At 49.6% G+C, this 19,450-nt stretch overlaps 2 protein-coding genes across 2 annotated transcripts in view; one reads left to right on the forward strand and one right to left on the reverse strand.

Moving 5' to 3' along the window:
* Window positions 1-19,450, forward strand: part of KCNIP1 (potassium voltage-gated channel interacting protein 1) — a 395,303-nt gene that overhangs the window by 16,020 nt on the left and 359,833 nt on the right. The window lies entirely within an intron of this gene.
* Window positions 1,998-18,059, reverse strand: KCNMB1 (potassium calcium-activated channel subfamily M regulatory beta subunit 1). Its single transcript, XM_043488825.1, has 4 exons — window positions 17,673-18,059; window positions 13,913-14,070; window positions 12,389-12,560; window positions 1,998-7,173 (listed from the first exon to the last, which is right to left on the reverse strand). The coding sequence occupies exons 2-4, from the start codon at window positions 14,044-14,046 to the stop codon at window positions 6,904-6,906; spliced, it is 576 nt and encodes a 191-aa protein (XP_043344760.1). The 5' UTR covers window positions 14,047-14,070; window positions 17,673-18,059; the 3' UTR covers window positions 1,998-6,903.

Raw genomic sequence — 19,450 nt, forward strand, 5'->3', positions numbered from 1 at the left:
AACTCCGTCCGCCTGTCCATGTGGGCAGCTCTCCATCTGAATCTTTGCAGGGCTTTTCCAGATGCTTATGCCTGGGTGTCACTCCACTTCTGTGAACTCTGTGGAGACGTAGCTCCAGGGAGCCATTTGAGAGCCTGGGCTCTGTGGGAAAGTACACAGAGGCACCCAACAAGCTATCAGTCCTGAACTTGCCCTGTTGAGAATTTTCCATTTTTGACATTAGGCAGAGACTAAGAGGCAGGACATTTGCTCCTCAGAAGAAAAGCTATGACAAAGCTAGACAGCATATTAAAAAGCAGAGACATCACTTTGTCAACAGAGGTTCCTTTAGTCAAAGCTATGGTTTTTCCAGGAGTCATGTACATATGTGAGAGTTGGACATGAAGGAGGCTGAGCACTCAAGAATTGATGCTTTCAAACTGTGGTGCTGGGGAAGACTCCTGAAATTCGCTTGGACAGCAAGGAGATCAAACCAGTCCATCCTAAAGGAAATCAAACCTGAATACTCATTGGAAGGACTGATGCTGAAGCTGAAACTCCAATACTTTGGCCACCTGATGGGAAGAACTGACTCATTAGAAAAGACCCTGATGCTGGGAAAGATTGAAGGCTGGAGGAGAAGGGGACAACAGAGGATGAGACAGTTGTATTGCATCATCAACTCAACGGACATGAGTTTGAACAAGCTCCAGGACATGGTGATGGATAGGGAAGCCTGGTATGCCACAGTCCATGGGGTTGAAAAGAGTCAGACATAACTTAGTGACTGAACAACAACAAGGGGAAGGATGCACAGTGGTTAGAGCGTAGAGTCTGGAACCATACTGTTCAGGTTTGAATTTCAGCTCTGCTATTAGCTAACTCTTGACCTTCAGGAAGTTAAATCTTTGTACTGCCGTTGCCTCGTCTATGAAGTCAAGATAGCAATAACAGCCTTAAAGGATCTTGTTAGGGTTAAATGAACCATACATATTAAAGCTTAGCCTGGATCCTGGCCTACAGGTGCTCAACAAATGTTAGCTTTTATTATTGCAGATGATAGATTATAGTCCCAGGAATAATTTGCTAAATACATCCCAAAATAGAAGGAGCTGCCTCCCCATGCAATGAGTTATTTGTCAGAAAAGATGTTGACATAAGTTGTTGGTAAAGAGAAACATAATAGGGAGGGCTCAAGCACCAGACTAGAATGTAGGGGAAAGTTAGATGATCTTTAAAGAACTACTGACCTTCAGAGAAAATGAGTTTCTGTTTGAATATAAGAAAACAAAGGAGTGTCAAAAAGCAAGGGCTTCAGAATTGACAGAGGAGGATCAGGGCAGCGGTCTCCCTGGGACTGGAGATAGAAAACTTGTCTTAAAGCTCTGGAGGCTACAGAAGCCCCTGAGGGAGTTTGGTGTGGGATGAGGGAGATTATGGGAGGCTGAAGTCTCTGTATCTGAGAAGGGAGGCACAAATTTTGTGATGAAGCACCACCTTTGTCCAATATTCAGTCGGGAGTTGATTGCTCTGCATTTATATACATCTCTTCCCCATCCTCCTTAGCGTTTAAGGAAGTTGCCTGAAGAGTACGTGCTTTATATGAGTGGGAAGGGAGAGCTGTGGAAATCTAGGAAGATGATGAATTCTGTCTTTGAATTGACATGATGAAGGTTAAGGAAAGCTCCTGTGAAGAGGAAGATAATTCATGAGCAAACCCATTGGTGGAAGAGAGAACCTGGAGCCAGGAGAGATGGGGAAAATTGAAGCTCTCCTCCTGGCTCCAAGAAGGAATCACATGAAACTTAAAGGAGGCCGTTGGACGTACACAGGGCACAGCATAGGAAAAGCAAGAGGACCCTGAATGTCTCTGGACACACAAGGTCAGCAGTTCTAGAGCTTTCTGGTCTCAGAATCCTTTTACAGTCTAAAAACATACTTAGAGTTCCAAAAGAGATTTGGTTTATATGGGTTATATTAACCAGTGTTTACCATTTTAGGAATGAAAACTCTGAATGTTTCATTTAAATGAATTTATTTTAAAACAAATGATAGATCCATTACATGTTAACAAAAGATTATATTTTGTGAGAAATAATTACATTTTCAAAAAAGTATTGAGAAAGGGTGCATTGTTTTCTTTTTTGCAAATCGCTTTAATGTTCAGCTTAATAGACAACAGATTTCTCATGTCTGCGTTCAGTCTTTTGTGATATCACATGTCACATAAGCTCTGAAAAATTCCACGTGTGTTGGTGAGATTGAGAGTGAAAAAAGCGGGCAGTATGTAAATATTATTATGAAAATAATTTTGACCTTGCAGGCCTCCACTTTGAGAACCATTACCCTAGGGACTTCCCTGGTGGTCCAGGGGTTAAGACTCCTCCTTCCAATGTAGGGGGGTGAGGGTTCAATGCTTGGTCGGGAAGCTAAGATCCCACATGCCACATGGCCAAAAAACCAAAAATATTTTTGTTTCCATTCACTCTTGTATTTTAGAGAAAGCTTTTGTACACAGAAAAATAGAGCAAATAATACAAAACACCTATGTGCTCCTCAGAAAGCACCCCTCAAAACTCATGTGTTAACATTTTGTCACACTTGCTTCATATGAACATTATAGATTTGCACATCCTCAAATACCTTGCCTCCTCTCTAGAAGCAGCATTTGGGGTCTATCAATTCCAAAAATATATTTTTTAAAACACAGGCAGAGTTTGTTAAGTAATAAATACTTAACAAACCATTCACATTAAAAAAAAAAAATTTTTTTAAAGAACCATCACCCTAGACCATGGTGAATTTCTTCATGCCTTTCTGATTTTGATTTGGTCTCTTTTCCCTACATATGAAAGGGCAGTGGCTGATGAGGTATAAGATAGCTGCACTGTGATCAAACAGTATCTTTGCAAGTATGTCATATAATTCAAATTTCTCTAAATGCAAAAGACATTGGCTATTCTTATGCACCAGCCTGTGCTGCCAATTAGCAATAGAGTGAATGTAGTCTACAATCTGCACACCCAAAGAGTTTTGAAATTAGAAGGAATTTTAGGTGAATTGTTGATGGGGGTGGGGGAGGCTAGCATTATTTCAGGAAGTCATAAAAATTGAGGTTTTAGCAATATTTTTCATTGCATTATTTTGAATTTGCATAAATCAGGTTCTTCACTGTGGAGAAGGAAGCGCTTGATAATGGTGGGAAAGGAGGGAGAAAGGGCAGCAGGATGACCAGCTCCTGAGGGCAGGCATTGTGTCTGCTTCATCTCTGACTCTCTCTGTCCTCTTGCCACTGATCTCCACCAAGCCATCTGAGTTCTGGGCGAGTGATCCAGGTACACCTCTCCAGGTGTGACTCACTGGCCCGTGAGAGAAAAGGCAAAAGCAGTGCCAGCACTAGACTTTATTAGTAGAGTGATTTTTTTAAAGAACTGTGAGGGCTCTCTGCCCCCAGGCAGCTCTTATTCCAGAAACATCTTTCCTCCGTGTCTGACTCCACCATGCTTAAACGCCCATTAGTTCATGCTCTTCTTGGGCTTGAAGTTCTGTGAACAGTAGGCAGGTATGGGATTTGATAGGAGTAGGCCAAACTCCATTGACAGGAAGAAGGCATTTGTCTTAAGCAAAGGAAGTTCACTGTTAATAACGCATGGGGCAGTGAGGGCTGGGCATCCCCAGGTACTTTTTGCTAGAGGGTGGTGGTCTTTTCCCCTCTATGGGCTGTTGGGATAGTCTGTATTTTGGTGTATTTCAGCCCCAAATGAAGGTGCATGAAAACCATAGGCAAAGAAACCCCTATAAATGAGATGCATGATGGGGATACTCTTTCTTTTTTAAAAATTAAACTTAAATTTGGGGAGAATTGTAGATTCCTATGCAGGTGTAAAGAAACACACAGATAGATCCTATGTACCTTTACCTAATTTCCCCCAAAGAAAATATCTTACCAAACTATAAGACAATATCCCAACAAGACTTCCTTGATTCACGGGACTCTTACGATGTCCCCGAGCCCAGAAGGAAGAAGCTCCAGGGAGTGGGGCGTTACTCCCCCTTGGAAGGATCATCTCTAGTAAGAACCTGGAGGGTGCGAAGCTGCATCAGGGATCCCTGGCTGCAAACTACAGGTGTGGGTACAGACTCCAGGTGCACCCCCTCCCAGATCCCTGACTTGCGTCAGAACACCTTGGGGTTCCCAGGATGCAACGCTGTTCCTTACCTGGACCCTGGGGCTTCCGGTGACTGAGTCAGCTCAAGAATCACAGACCAGGCTCTGGAATCACACAGCTCAGGGCTCAAGTCCCCGTTCCTCACTTACTATCTGGTTGACCTTGGCCAATGACCTCTTAGAGCCTCAGTTTTTCATAATATACAGCACTCACCAAGTGTCAGTCACTCTTCTAGGAACATTATACAATAACTCATTTAACACTAACAACCCTCAAATGGGAAATATTATTATTAGTTCTCATGTTGCAAGTGAGGAAATTGAGACAGAGAAAGGTTATTTGCCCAAAGCCACACAGCTAGGGAATAATACAGTTGAATAATAATCTGAAATCAGTCCACACATATAACCTCTATCCTATGTTGCTTCTCCTTACCTATGAGGTGGGTTCAGTAATACTCACTGAATTTTTATGAGGCAAACTTCTTAGCATTGTGCCCAGCATGGAATAAATAAGCAGCAAAAAATGCTAGTTAACATTAGTGTTGGTATATCCTCTGGAAGTTTTTGAATATTCATTCCTTATTATCATTACTAAGAACAGCCTCCATTTTGACCACCTAGTATGTGTCAAGCCCTCATTCAGCTCTCCCAACCACCCAAAAGGGGGATTCTTTCTTTTATAGATGAAACAACTGAGAAAGAGAGAGATGCGTCTGGTGGAAGTGGAGGCAGGACTCACTCCCAGGGCTGCACCTGGACTCACAGCGCCAGGAGGACCATCAGAGACACCAGCCTAACTTCAAGTCCAGCTGAAGTCTTGATCTGAAAAAGGCGTTGATTCGTTCCCCAAAGTCCGGGGACAGGACCGTGGTTCTCTGCACCAGTGGTTCCCATGCTCAAGCACACAACAGAGTCCCCTGCAGCCGCTGTTAAAACGCAGAGTGCTGCCCGGCTCCTCGGGACCCCACCAGCCACTCCCCATCCGCGCCTTGTGGTTCCCGGCTCAGTGGGTCGGGCGGGGGGCCTGGAAGGTGCCTTTCTCACAAGCTGCCACGAACACTGGTGCAGGGACCACACTTTGAGACAGCCTGCTCTAGCACAAGCTTTGGAGTGGTGGTGGATCTACGACAGCTGCCCCCAGTTACCCCTTCCCGAGTCTGAGACTGGCTCCCCCTGCAGGGTCAGCGCCCTGTATTTTTTTTTGGCTGCTCTGGGTCTTCATCTCTGTGCGTGGACGTCTTTAGTTGTAACGAGTGGGTGATCCTCTCTGGTGCTGCGTGGGCTTCTCGTTGCCGTGGCTTCTCTGGTTGTGAGCACCGGCTCTAGCCCCTGGGCTGAGTGGTTACGGCTCATGGGCTCTAGAAAGCGGCCTCAGTGGTTGCGGTGAACAGGTTCAGTTGCCCAGCAGCATAAGGAATCCTCACATACCAGGAATCAAAACTGTGTCTCCTGCTTTGACATTGCTTAACCACTATTGAGCCACCAGGGCAGTCCCAGGTGCCTTGTATTTAATCCACGCGGAAAATCATCAATCCCCATCTCTGTGTTTACCTCCCCTCTATTCAGGATTCTTAAACTTGTGTGTTCTCAAAAGTCTGTGCCTTAGGTACACCTATGGCTGATTCATGGTGATGTATGGCAGAAACCAACACAACACTATAAAGCAATTATCCTCCAATTAAAAGTAAATATTAAAAAAAAAAAGCCTGTGTCTGATTGGAGTTCAACCTATCCCCTAGGTCACTTCCATCTGCTTGGTGATGGGGAGATCACCCCTTCAAACTTTTTCCCAAAATTACATCTGCTGTTACTGTCCTGATTAAAAATAAACACAGTGAAACCAAGCCTTTCTATTGTTGAAAATTTTAAAAAGTACAAAAAATAAAAGGAAGGAAGAAAATTACAATTAATAAATCCCACTGTTAAAGTTTTTTATGTATGTTAGTATCATTTCCTTATAGCCTATATGTTTTGTATATATTTGATTTTTTGAGGTATAATCAATATATAAGATTATATTAGTTTTCAAGTGTGTAACAAAATGATTCAATATCTGTATGTATTACAAAATCATCACCACAAAAGGTTCTAGTTAACATCCACCTCCACACATCGCGACAGTTTTTTTTCTTATGATGAGAGCTTTTAAGATCTACTCTCTTAGCAACTTTCAAATATGCAGGAAAGTATTACTAATTATTGTCACCATGTTGTAGTTATATCCCCATGACTTTAAGACTGGAAGTTTGTCCCTATATTTGTTAATATTGGCATGAGAATGTATACAGATCTGAGAATGCTGAAAACAAGCAATGTCCCACTAATGAATGTGCTGTTTTCACTTTGGAATTCAAAGAAGGAATGGAGGCTTGTCAGGGAGCGCTTCCTAGGAGGGACCAGCAGGTCTTTGAGACAACCTCCGAGACGCAGGCACAGAAGTGAGAACCATTTGCACCAGTCCAGTGGACAGTGGAACCGCAGAAAACAGACTGGAGTCAGTTGAGTGGGGTCAGCGATGGAGAACCATCACGGGTTGACCTTCAGTTCCCCTGGGTCCTGAGGAGCCACTGAACAGTCTTGAGCAGGAAATGACTTAACTAAGGGATTTCCTGAAGGCCATCCGTGCAGTGGAAGGCAGAGCACTGGAGGGTGAGGGGGCGAAGGCAGCAGAGGGAGCATGGGACCCAAGCGGGAGCGGCCCCGGGGTCCATCCAGGCCCCTGCGGCCCGAGAAGTGACGGGGCGCGCGTGGATCTACCTCTGGGCCGCCAGGATGGACAGGGACTGGTTGATCTTCACCATGACGATAATGAGCAGGCCGCCGGTCAGCAGGAAGGTGGGCCAGAAGAGCGAGAAGAGGAGGCTCTGGGGCCCATAGAGGCGCCGGTACAGGACGCTGCTCTCGTTCTCCCGAGTCGTGGCGAAGCAGAAGAAGTCCTGGTGCTCGTGGAACCTGGCTCTGACCTTCTCCACGTCGGCCCGGGCCACTTGGTAGTTGTCCAGGCTGCTTGGGATGTAGGAGCACTGTAGAGAGAGTCAAGGGCACGCGTGGGGTTGAAGCCCCTGTTTCTCGGGGCCTGGTGCGGAGTAAAGGAAAACACCAGCTTTGGGTCTGAGCGCCTGAGTGGGCTCAAGACTGCCCAAAGCTTGGCAGGCTGCACGCTGCGTGGCTCGAGGGGGTGCCTACACAGTACTGGCTGGGAGACGGCGGCCTTGGGGCCGTCCAGGATGCCCACTGCGCCTGGGAGGCGGGGACCCCAGCTGGAGCCCCAGCTCTGCCCCCAGCACTTGCAGCGCTCAGTCGCTCAGTCATGTCCAACTCTGTGTTACTGCATGGACTGCAGCCCTCCGGGCTCCTCTATCCATGGGATTCTCCACGCAAGAATACTGCAACGGGTTGCCATTTGCTCCTCCAGGGGCTCTTCCCACCCCAGGAATTGAACCTGTGTCTCCTGCATAGCAGGAAGATTCTTTACAGCTGAGCCACTGAGGAACCTTAGGCTAATTGCTTAACAGGGCTTCCCTGGTGGATCAGATGGTAAAGAATTTGCTTGTAATGCAGGAGACTTGGGTTCGATCCCTGGGTCAGGAAGATCCCCTGGAGAAAGGAATGGCAACGCACTCCAGTATCCTTGCCTGGTGAATTCCATGGACAGAGGAGTCTGGCAGTCTACAGTCCATGGGGTGACAAAGAATTGTCACAACTGAGATACTAACACACACACTGAGCCTTGATGTCTTCATCACTTAAGTGGGTTAATAGCAGTATCTTTTTCAAAGGAGTTTATTAAAGAACTTCAAACTTAGCTGTCTAAGAAGTCCAATGGGAGACATAGGCTGAGTGGGCTCTGTATTTGGATTCAGGGCAGAGGTCATACACTCAACTGCCTACAAAGCTCACACAGGTAACATCCACAAGTGAAGTAGTGAGGGAGTAAGATGACAGGCGCCAACTAGCACTCGCCTTGGTGCCAGGGAGAACTGGCAGGGCATGGTGGCGCCTGGGGTGAGGGAGAGAGCCAGACACACCCAGCCTGGCAGTCACCACCCCATCTGGACGACGGGTGCCGCGCCATCCAGAAGACCCACTGTAGCCAGGCCTCCAAAATAGTAAGAGAAGCCAAAATGCCAGATTTTAATGTGGACTCTCACAATTTTAAAATAGTGTGAAAATTTGAATTGAAAACTCTATGAGGTCTAACTCTGTGTGAGCAAAATCTAAGATGTTGGCCAGCTGGTATTTGACACTGGGATTCAAAGGAAAGAGAGAGTGCATTTAAAAGAGCTGTGTGCAGACAGAGCCCGGTATATGTTTAATTCTGACACTGATCACTGTGATTAGGAAGCTTGCGGCCTGGAAAGATGAGTTCCAGCTGGAAAGCCCTGCAGAGGAAGCATGAAGGAGAGACCCTGGCTTTATCTCTCTTCCATCCTGGGAGGTCTGCACGTGGCTTACGTGAGCCTCCAGCAGATGTTCGGCAAGGGTGGTCCCCCCACAGCCCCCGCAGCAGGCCACCTGGAGGGCTGGCCACAAGCACAGGCTCCCTGCTCACTCTGAATCTCTGAGGAGGGGGCTCAGCAATCTGGAGACTCCTTCAGGCACTGAAGTTTGAGGACCACTGCCCTATACAATCATGTCAAAGGAGTCAAAATGAGAGACAGTATCGGGCCGGCTTCTCCCCGGGCCTGGGTTATTCCCTGCATTTGAGTGAGGTCCGGCCCCGAGGCTGCCTGCCCTGACAGCAGCACTCAGTCCAGCAGTAGAGGTGATGGTTACACTGCGGCTCTGACAGCCTGGAGAGAGGGTGGAGCCGCATCCAGATGCCGGTCCACATCGCAGCCAGCCGGGGAGCAGCTGAGCCTGGGGAGCCGCTCTCTCCTGAGGAATCTGGCATTCAGACTTGTTGGGGACTCTAAGGTCCTAGCCTTGCGTTAGTTGCTCAGTCGTGTCCATCTCTTTGCAACCCCATGGACTATGGCTCACCAGGTTTCTCTGTCCGTGGGGTTTTCCAGGCAAGAATATTGGCGTGAGTAGCCATTTACTTCCCCAGGGGATCTTCTCAACCCAGGGATGGAACCCAGGTCTCCTGCATTGCAAGCAGATTCTTTACCATCTAAGCTACCAGAGAAGTCCGGTGTCCTAGCAGCAAGTGGATCCCGAATCCTGAGCTGAGAGGGCCTGGCTCAAGTCTCCCCACTGCCTCTGACTGTGACCTTGGTTAACCTAGCCAACTGGGTTAGGATGGAGTGGGTTGCCATGCCCTCCTCCAGGGGATCTTCCTGACTCAGGGATCGAACCTGCGTCTCTTATGTCTCCTGCATTGGCAGGCGGGTTCTTTACCATTAGCACCTGTTGTCTAAAGGATCTTAAATGATCCAGCCCCTTTCCCAAGCCCCATGGTGACACTGTCCTCAGTGCAGACCCTGGAAAGGAGCTTAGAACCTCTCAGGCTAAGTCTCATGAGATAAACCAAGAGTGAGCTGGTGACCTCCTTCCTCAGCATAGAGAGGGAGACAGCCTTGCACGTGCCACTCCAGAAGACACCCAGCCATCCTGAAGCACCCGCTCCTGGCACTACAGAGCTGAACAGAGGTGGGAAGAGCAGCTGGTACACCACCCTACTGTTTGCAACGCCATGAAGGCCCCTCCCCCATCACACTAGTGCAGCAGGCTGCCTTTAGCACCACTCCTGGGGGCTCCTGGGTGCTACCGGGGGAAAGATTGAACACGTGGTGGTGGCCGTGCTGTCTCTCCAAACCCAGCAGGAAGGTCTCAGGCTTCTGAGAGCCCATTCGGGGGAAGATCTGACCTCAAGTTCCTCCGAGCTGGCAGCCTGCAAACCAGCCCGTTCCCAACTCCCATCGCACCAGTGACCACTTCTGCTTGTCTTTGAAAATTTACTTCTTGATCCTGGGGATAAATCAGGGGCCCCTAGATGCCAAAGAAGAGGCAGAATCCTGGGAGGAGCTGATTCAGGCGGGTTCGGAGGCCCTAGCTGCATCTGGTATGGCTGAGTCATGCTAGTGACGACAGAACAGCCAGGCCCCCTTGCCTGCCCAGACCCACTTCACCAGGAGCCCCCAGCACTGTTCACGATCCCACCATCCCCCCAGCCACCCTGCCCGTTACCACCCCATCAGCTGCCGAGTTCTGAGTGTCAGCATCCATCCTTGTCCCAGCTCTGTCCCAACTACAGTGGCCCCCACCTCTCTCCCTATGGAACCCCACACTCCTCCACATCATTCTGATCATGGGGCCAGCATCCCACACCTTTTAAAGACTCCCAGTTGCTCACAGCAATAATTCCCAAGGAAACTTAGAATGACCTGGAAAGTGCAGAGATTCTGCTTCAGTGGGTCTGGTGTAGGACCCTGGTTTTGCTAAGACCCCCAGGAGGACCTAACACCCAGAGGTGAGGAGCCCCAGCTTCCCTGATCACATTTTAATTCTACAGTCTGGTAGTCCTTGGCAGAAAAGAGGCACACAGCCTGTACAGCCCAGAATATAATTAGTATTTCCTTTCTTTATGGTTTGCATGAATTTAACTCCCTGGTAATCAGTAGAATTTCCCCTAGGAAATGGTGAATGCTATTAGGAGTTGCAAATAACTTTGCTTCCTGTTAAAGCCAGCGCCAGGAGCTTTACTTGGAGTGAACTTAGTTCCCAGCAAAGCTCTGGCCTTTGATGAAAATGTGAAGGAGCTTCATGTGTCCCCAGCTCAGGTCGATGAGAGACCACCCTGACAGAATCAGTCTCTTTAAAACTGTGCCTATTACATCAACCCTGGGTCCTTGGCATTTGCTCTGCATGTTTGCTGGGCTACACAGCTACAACTAACCGCCACGTCTCATGTGGTTGAATCAGCGTGGTGTTTTGTAAAATGGTGATTGTGGATAAGGTTAACCCTTCCCCATCTTTTCTTCCCAATCTCCTTCCTTCAGCTGAACTGTTAAAGCTAAAAAAAAAAAAAAAAAAAAATCCTGATTGAATATAAACATCTACCCCCATTCTCTATAAAATGGTTGCTTCCATACCTGTGCTATGTCAGTGTCTCATGCTGGAGTTAAACCTCCTCTCCTCCTCTCCTACTGTGCTGTGCATGCTACTTCTCTCAGACATCCTTGAAGACTGTCTTTTGAGCAAAAAAAAAAATTCAGTAAAATGTTTTCAGTAATATTTTTTTAATATGAGAACTAATTACCTTCAATAATGTGTAGCATTCTTCATTAAAGTTTTGCTTCTTTCAAAAAACAACAACAAAAAAGAAAAACTACCCCAAAAACCCGTTTTAACTGCACACGTTGGCGGTGTGGAGGGCCTCTGGGAACAGACCCTAAGCTGCCTCTGAAGCTTTTTCTCACTATATCCCTCCCTGTAGCATTGTCTATGTGGGGGTTGGAATCCTGTATCTCCCCACCTTCCTTCCCCAAACCGTGTTCTCTGTGTCCCCTTGACACGTGTGCCCGCCTCTGCATTTCTGTGTAAGCAGGACCTGCCTGATTTTAACACCAGTGGCTTTCTGACACCCTCACCTCACTGTTCTTCTCTATGGCACTGAGCCCTCTCTGCTCGGTATTATTTCACGTACGAGCTCTCTTCTCTTGAACCCAACCCCTGACACAGGAAATGATGGTTGAATGAATGAATGCATGAAAATGGGTCAACTTGTGTTTCCTACAGAAAGGACTTCAGTGGTAGATTTGGAGGTGTGACACTGGGGGCATTGAGAGGCAGTGATAGAAAAGCTTTCCAAGTGTTGGCCTCTAAAGGTTGCTCCAGACGTGGGCCTCTGGCCTCCTAGAGTGGGCAGTCAGGGAGTCACAGGGGTTCTTGTATGTGAGGTCAGCTCTGGGTCTGGCTTCTCATCTGACCCACATTACAGAATGAAATAAGAACACTACCAGTTGCTTCCTCTGAGTGCCTGCTGTCCAGCCAGCATCAAGATTGGCACATTATACACAGTCCTTGACTTCATAGCAGCACTTCGATTAACAGAAACTGGGGCTTGGTGGGGCCAAGCCCCCATCACACAGCCAGTCGATGGCGGGTCTGTCGGACTCCAGCACAGAAGGGCTAAGGCTGGCTGGGCCTCAGACCAGCTGTGGCCCGTGGTCAACTGGGTTTATCCTTTTCCAGTCTCTGCTCTCCTCCAGAGTGGGGCTCGGGAGCCAGCTGGGGACAAGCACGCACCCACCAGGGTCCAAAGGACGCGTCCTCACTCCCCACCCCAGTCAGTACCTGCTGGTTCTGGTCCCGGGTGTCCTCCGTGTGGTACAGCATGGCCCAGCGGCCCACGGCCGACACGTTGACCCACAGGCATGGGTACTGGGGCACCCTCTTGCCCTCCAGCTCCTCCTGGTCCCTGATGTTGGTCTCAATCAGGTGACACGTGGATTCCTGGGTCCACACGCTGGGGAGACCACGCACACACAAGCACATCTCAGGGCCCGGGTGGCACAGGGCGCGCAATATGGACCCAGAGAGACTCAGGACCAAGACCCATTTGCCGGAAGCAACCAGCACTAAAGGAGCGTGACCTGAGTCCCTGGGTCCCGGGGAGCAATCATAAAATCAGAGTATCAGTTTTTTGGCCTCTTGGACAATATCTACATAAACTGGCCCGGCCCCCACTGCTCACCCCAAACCCTGGTTAGATTTAAAGATTCTCACATCCAAATCACACCCCAGAACAAGTGAATCAGAATTTCTAAGATGGGTGGATGTGCTTTCAAAACTCTTTGCAGTGACTCTGGTCTGCAGCCAGACCTCAGACCGCTTGTCAACACCATCTTCATCTTGCAGAGGGTGGAAGAGAAGCTCAGAGAGGTCAAGTGACTTTGCCAAGGGCACACAGTCCCTGAAGCCAGGTCTGGATGGTTTCAGAATCTGTGCCCCTTCCCTTAAAAAGGGTAGATGGAAGAGGAGCTTGATTTGTGCCCAGCTGGGGAAGATGGTAGAGATGGCACTGAACCCAGAGAAAATGTCTTGGAGGCACATGGCCACTCTGAGCAGTGCCTTACTCGGTAAGATTCCAGCCTGGAAATCCAGCACCGTAAAAAGTAAGGCAGGAGCAGACCCAGGAGAAACTGACAGGCTCTTCAACACATCAGCAAATCAATGACTCATCTCCATCTATCAGGCAGGGGACACATTACCAGACAGAAGGGGGCTGTCGGTCGCTGGAATGTGCCCAGAGGCAAGGGTCTGAGATTTGTCCTAAGTCAGGCTGAGAAAACTGAGCGTATTCATTCTCATTAGAGCATGGATCAGGAACTTTCCAGTCTTTCCTTTAACAGCTCACGTGGTTGACATGTCAGAGAGCAAAGACATGGGACATTCTCTGAGATTCCAGAGCAGAGCTCCAGGGGAACAGATTTTAGCTCAATGTAGACACTTCCTACTTATCAGTGCATGCTAAGTCGCTTCAGTCTTGTCTAACTCTTTGCGACATTATAGACCATAGCTTGTCAGCCTCCTCTGTCCACGGGATTCTCCAGGCAAGAATACTGGAGTGGGTTGCATGCCCTCTTCCAGGAGATCTTCCTGACCCAGGAATCGAACCCCTGTCTCCTGCATTGGCAGGCAGGCTCTTTACCACTGGTGCCACCTGGAAAGTCCCCTACTTATCAGAAAGGCCCTCAAATGAAATGGTGTGTATAGTTGAGGTGGTAAGCTCCCCGTCACTTGAGATATACAACATGATAGATGCCAGACCCTCAGGGGAGAGGCTGGAGGGTGGGAGCAGGCCTGGGAGTACGGTACCTTTTCTGATAGAGGGGCAGCACAGTTGTACCTAGGATGTAGTAGGTGATGACAGCGCCCACTACCATGGCCACTCCCAGGCAGAGGGCTCGAGTCTCTCCCCGCTTCTGGGCCATCACCAGCTTCTTTCCCATGGCCACTGGGGACAGCAGACATTTCTAGGATCACAGAGGCAAACAGACATGAGATCAGCACAGGTGACAGGTGAGAGGAGAGGGTGATCAATTTTCAACATCATCTCTATTTTCAATGCAGGGCTTGGAAAACTCAGAGGGCTTTCTGACCCCATTTGAGCCTTCCACCAGCTCTGAGAGGCAAGTATTGGCATCACCATTCTACAGATGAAGGACTTGTGGCTCAGAGAGGTAAAGTGACTTGCGCAAAGTCACGCAGTGTCTGACAGGCTCAATAATAGCCCTCAGGATGCACATGTTCTCAGCCCCAGGATCTGTGACTGTTACTTTACATGGCAAAGACTTTAAATTAAGGATCTCGAGATGGGGAGATTATCCTGGACTATTCACGTAGACCTAAAGGTAACCACAAGGATCTTTACAAGAAGGAGGTGGAGGGAGATGAGACACAAAAGAGAGAGGGCTGTGACCAGGGCGGCTGAAGCTGGAGTGATGCGGCCATGTACCAGGAGGTTGGCAGCTCCCGGAAACTGGAAGAGGCAGGGAACTATGAGCTGTCCTCTGCAGCCTCTGTAGGAGCGCAGCCCTACTGACCCCTTGACTGGACCTTGCCAGCGCCCTGCTGACTTTGAACTTCTGCCTTCCAGAACCATGTATGCGTAGATTTCTATTGGGGCCACCGAGTTTGTGCTAATTCGTTAGAGCAGCGATAGGAAGCTAATACAGGAAATAAACTGTTACTGGAAGTAGCAGAGGGGGAATATCCGTGCATGTCCTCCAAGGACACTTGTCTCAGAGAAACTTGGAGCCAAAACAGTCTCACGGGACACGCCGGGGGTGCACTGGATAAGAATCCACCTGCCAGCGCAGGGGACGATCCCTGGTCCGGGACGATTCCACACGGCGTGAAGCCACTCAGCCCGTGAGCCACGGCTACTCAGCCCATGTGCTGCAACCACTGAAGCCCACGCGCTCAGAGCCGCTCCATGAGATAAGCCACTAAAGTGAGAAGTCTGTGCGCTGCAACCAGGGTAACCCCCACACGCCACGACCAGAGAAAGGCCTCAGACAGCAACAGTGACCCAGCACAGTCAAAAGTTAATTAACTTAAAAAAAATCCAGTCCCACAGCAGGGCTGGTTGGGCAAGGGTTAGCATGCAGAGAAGGGGCAGCAGGTCCGCCAGAGGGCAGCCAAGACATCAGGGCGACAGGAAGGGTTTCAGCCATGGGGATCCTGAAACGGCCACCTCCCTGCTTTCCGCAAGGGCAGGAGGCATCACGTGGCCTCAGCAGCTGCTCTCTTACCTGGGGACCTGAGCCCCCGAGCCCAGAATGGCACCAGTGATGAGCGGCTTCCTGCCTCCCTGCGTCTTGGGCCTGAAGCCCTTCATCCTTCTCCTGGGACCTGCCTCTCCCAGAGCAAGCAGCCCCGCCCTCCCTGAACACCCGCAGGAGGGTCACTCTTGTCCCCCATGCGCCTCCTGGAGCCAGAGGTTCCCGGCTTCGGTACTGGTATGGACTTCCCATGCAGTCAGTGAGTTGCCCTGTAGCCTTCAGTAAATTCCTTTGTTGTTGCTTTTTGTTCGCTGCTTATGGTAACATTTGTACCAAAGATAACAGGGCCATGGGGCCTTTCTCTGTAACCGCTGAATTAGGGGAAATGTTAGTGAGATATCAGGAAGGACTTTATTTTCCCTGCCAGGTCCCTAAGGTAATCAACATTATTTTTATGAATGAGTGAGTATTCCCGAGATAGGCATTATTAATTCAAAGGGATTTTCAACAAAGTGTCTTATTTTCTACTCAACTTCTCTTCTATTAAGTTGCTTCGAGTGTCCAGTCGGAGATCTCCACCCTGTTTCTTCCCCACTCCAGTAGTCCCCGGTCCCCCACTGCCCTAAAAAGGAGACTCCAACATCAGATACCAAGGTTACAGCTCTGTCATGCCCTCCAAGGTGATTAACAGGGATGATACCCAATGATGACTTTTTCTCCCACATTTGGGAGAATGTACATTCTAACAGAGACACTACAAAGTCACAAAGGAAAAATATTCTCTTGACAGTGAAAGACATTCTATTCAATTCCTTTTCCTATTACTTTTGTCCTTCTGTCCTTCCATCTTGTGGGAAATGGAACAGCCCACATCATGATTTACCTAGGGCCAGTCTAACAAGACCACACATGCTTTTACAGGCTAAAGAATGCAGCCACCTAGGGATGGGCAAAAACCCTACACAGCCTTCCTTCCCAGGGCTGTCCGGGGTCACTGGTGCCTGGCACCAGCCCTGGGACTGTGGAGCGCATGTCTCTGAGGTCCACACGGAATCACGCCTCGGAGGAGGACCTAGGCTGAGTGCCCGCAATAGAACCAGTCCTTTCCTGGGAGAGTCAGAGCATCCTTGAGACTGGGAGGGGCGTGTGGTGGGGGGAACTGGTGCTGCCCTGCCTTCCCAGGGACACTGGCCCGTCTGCCACATCATAGCACCCCCTCCCCCAGGACCCCCAGTGTGCCAGGTCTGGGCACTCGGGAGGAAAGGAGATAAAGCAGTGTGGACCCAACCACTTGTTCAGATCCCTCCTGTCTGCAATGCCCTAGTGAGACTGTCACCCACCCCAAGGGAGGGGGCTAGCAGAGTTTTGGTAAATCCTCCTAACATCACACAGGATAAAAGAATAGGGTGAGGATGTGAATATGGATGTAGTCCTAAGTTTCAACATCCATAGTGAGAACCTTTAGGCAGGAGGAAGGGTGGGAACCACTGAGACCCCCTGAGGTCTGCCCAGGAAGAAGTGGGCTGCAGCTGTAAAATGGGGGATTTCAGCTAGACTCGAAGGAGAACTCCTCAGTTGAGAACTGCTAAATATCTCTGGACTTTTGAGATATAGTTCTCCGTTTGGAAATGTCACCGGAGGCCTGGGGTGGATTGAGGAAAGGTGAAGAAGGGCCAAGCAAGGCGGGATTTTGGGGGGTCCTGAGTAACCCGATATTTGGATTGACATCTTTTCCAGGGCATCGAAGACAATGTTTAAGGGTCTAGAGGAGTGAGGGACAGGGGGTGTTCTTCAGGCATGGGAACAAATCCTGACTTTGCCACCTAGCAGCCTGTGACTATAAAACAAGCATGATAGTGCCCGCTTTCGAGAGTCTGATAAAGATCAAATGATGTACCAGACATCACATTGCCTGGCCCAACGCAAGCCCTCAATAAATATTAACTGTTACTATTAACAAAGAAAACCATGAAGCTTGGATCAGAAGTCCTCAGTGCTCTTGCTGGGTCTGTTTCTGCCCCACCCCTCCCCTGGTGACAAGTGCCAGGGCTGGTCCTGATCTTCAGGCTGCTGCCCTCTGGCTGCTCTGCAGGCTGAGACAAGGGCCAGGGCACTGAGCCACTACAGGGACGGGGCCAAGGAGCCCCCATTCCACCTCCAGCCCCCTGCAGGCCTCCAGACCACGGGCCCGGCAGTTCCAGTTCTGTGTGACTTAACCTCAGCTCCTCTGGAGCCCAGAGTCCTGACGGCCAGCCCCTCGAGGAAGGGAGTTCCCACTGCCGGCCCCCCTCAGCGAAGGTCTCCCCTCTGTCCCCAGTCTCTTCCCCAGTGTCCTTGACCTCGGTACTCACAGTCTCCTGGGTGCCCTGCGAGTCTTCGGCAGACCCTTTTCTGCCTGGTCCCCAGCCCCCACCCCAGAGAGGCTGCCTGAGCTGCAGCAGGAAGTTTGGGCTCCCAGCCCGTCTCTGGGGAAGCGGCCTTTGGTTCTCGTCTGAGACGGGCCTCCATGCCCAAACATGGTCAGGTCTGAGCACACAGCCCCAGGACACAAGCTTGAGAGGGCAGGTACCCAGCCCAGGGGCTGGCAGCTGTTACCCAGGCCCCTGCCCTGCGATTCCCAGAATCTACTGGGCAACAGGCTTCAAACCACAGACATCAAATCTGAGCAGCCAGGAAAGACCATCTCGGTATATTTGGAGACATTTCTTCTTCACTTAATCTCTCTGGGTTGGCAGAGAAGTCTGGGATGGGAAATTAGTTTCTTTTTGCCGACAGAGGGGAGGGAGGAGGAGTGGAAGCTCTAAGGGGTGGGGCTCGTCAGCAGCTGGAGGGGCTGGCATTTCCAACTCGCCCAGCAGCCAAAACCCTCAGCCTTTGACAACTGTGTACTGTGTGACCCCGGGCAGGTCACGATGCCTCTCTGAGCCTCTTGGGATTTTTAAACCTTACTTTGTACAGAGTAGTGATGAGAGTTAGAAATAGTGGAGGATTGGGGCAGGAAAAGAGAAACTCACCTTTTAAAGACCAACCAAGGAGAAGCTGGGAGCAGTGAGAATTTCACAGCTGTTTCCAGCCGGCCAGGTCTAAGAAGAGCCTGGTTGGCCCGGTGGCCTCCCAGTGGTCAAACTGTACAGTTTGGGCACATGGGCAGAGATTTGCTCCCATCAATAGAAGAGACAAGTGAGCAATAACATTTGAAGGTAAAAACATACTTCCGTCTACTCTTTCATCCTTAAAGTGGTTGTTGGAAGGATTAAAAAGCAGCGACAAAAATAAACACGAGCATAGGGCCTCCCCTAAGTATCAGACATGATCCTAGCATCTCTGCCCCTCACTTTACTCAATGGTCAGTTGGAGAAACTGAATCTGAAGCTCAGAGGCCTAACATTACTCATCTACAGTGAGCCTGCTCTAAGTGCGGGCTGCGTGTATGCATGCATGCGTGTGCGTGTGTGGTTGTATCTGACTCTTTGCAACTCCATGGACTGTAGCCCACCAGGCTCCTCTGTTTATGGAATTCTCCAGGCAAGAATACTGGAGTGGGTTGCCATTTCCTATTCCAGAGGATCTACCCAACCCAGGGTTAGAACTCAGGTCTCTTGCATTGCCAGGCAGATTCTTTACCACTGAACCACCTGGGGAGTCCTAAGTGCAGGAGCCAGATTCAAAGCTGGTCCTTCCAGATTACAGAGCCTGGGCTCTCTCTACTGAGCCTGGTGCGGCTCTAAGACCTAAAAGCTCACCTCTGTTACAGACACCTGCCGCTTGATATTCTAGAGGTCACATGAGTGCCCCCAGCTCCTGGGGAGGTGGGCACAGCTCAGCCCTGCCAACTGAAAGAGTTCTAGCCCCTCCTCACTTCTGCCTCTGTTGCTATGAGACAACCAGCCCATCGGGCCATAAAACGAGAGCAGTGCTCAGGCCCCTAAACTCTCCCCAGCGGTGAGCTCCCTTCCCCGACCCCTTTTCCTAATTGAATCCTATTAACAGGAGAGTAAATTGTCTGTTTAACGGGCATCATAGCCAAGGGGGTGTCTAAAGGCCTCAGACCTTGCAGATGCAGCATTGACAATGAAGGACATCGCCCAGAATGAATCCTCAGAGGGGTGATTTTCCAAGATGGTCCTGG

Source organism: Cervus canadensis, chromosome 16 (genome assembly GCF_019320065.1).
Source record: "Cervus canadensis isolate Bull #8, Minnesota chromosome 16, ASM1932006v1, whole genome shotgun sequence".
NCBI classification, from domain to species: Eukaryota; Metazoa; Chordata; class Mammalia; order Artiodactyla; family Cervidae; genus Cervus; species Cervus canadensis.

What these genes read in the sequence shown, in the direction of transcription:
- KCNMB1 (XM_043488825.1), bottom strand. Translation starts at nt 14,046, where the DNA reads ATGGGAAAGAAGCTGGTGATGGCCCAGAAGCGGGGAGAGACTCGAGCC. An exon ending in CTGCCCCTCTATCAGAAAAG is followed by an intron (nt 12,561 to 13,912) that starts GTACCGTACTCC and finishes TGGTCTCCCCAG; the next exon opens with CGTGTGGACCCAGGAATCCA. An exon ending in CCCGGGACCAGAACCAGCAG is followed by an intron (nt 7,174 to 12,388) that starts GTACTGACTGGG and finishes CTCTCTCTACAG; the next exon opens with TGCTCCTACATCCCAAGCAG.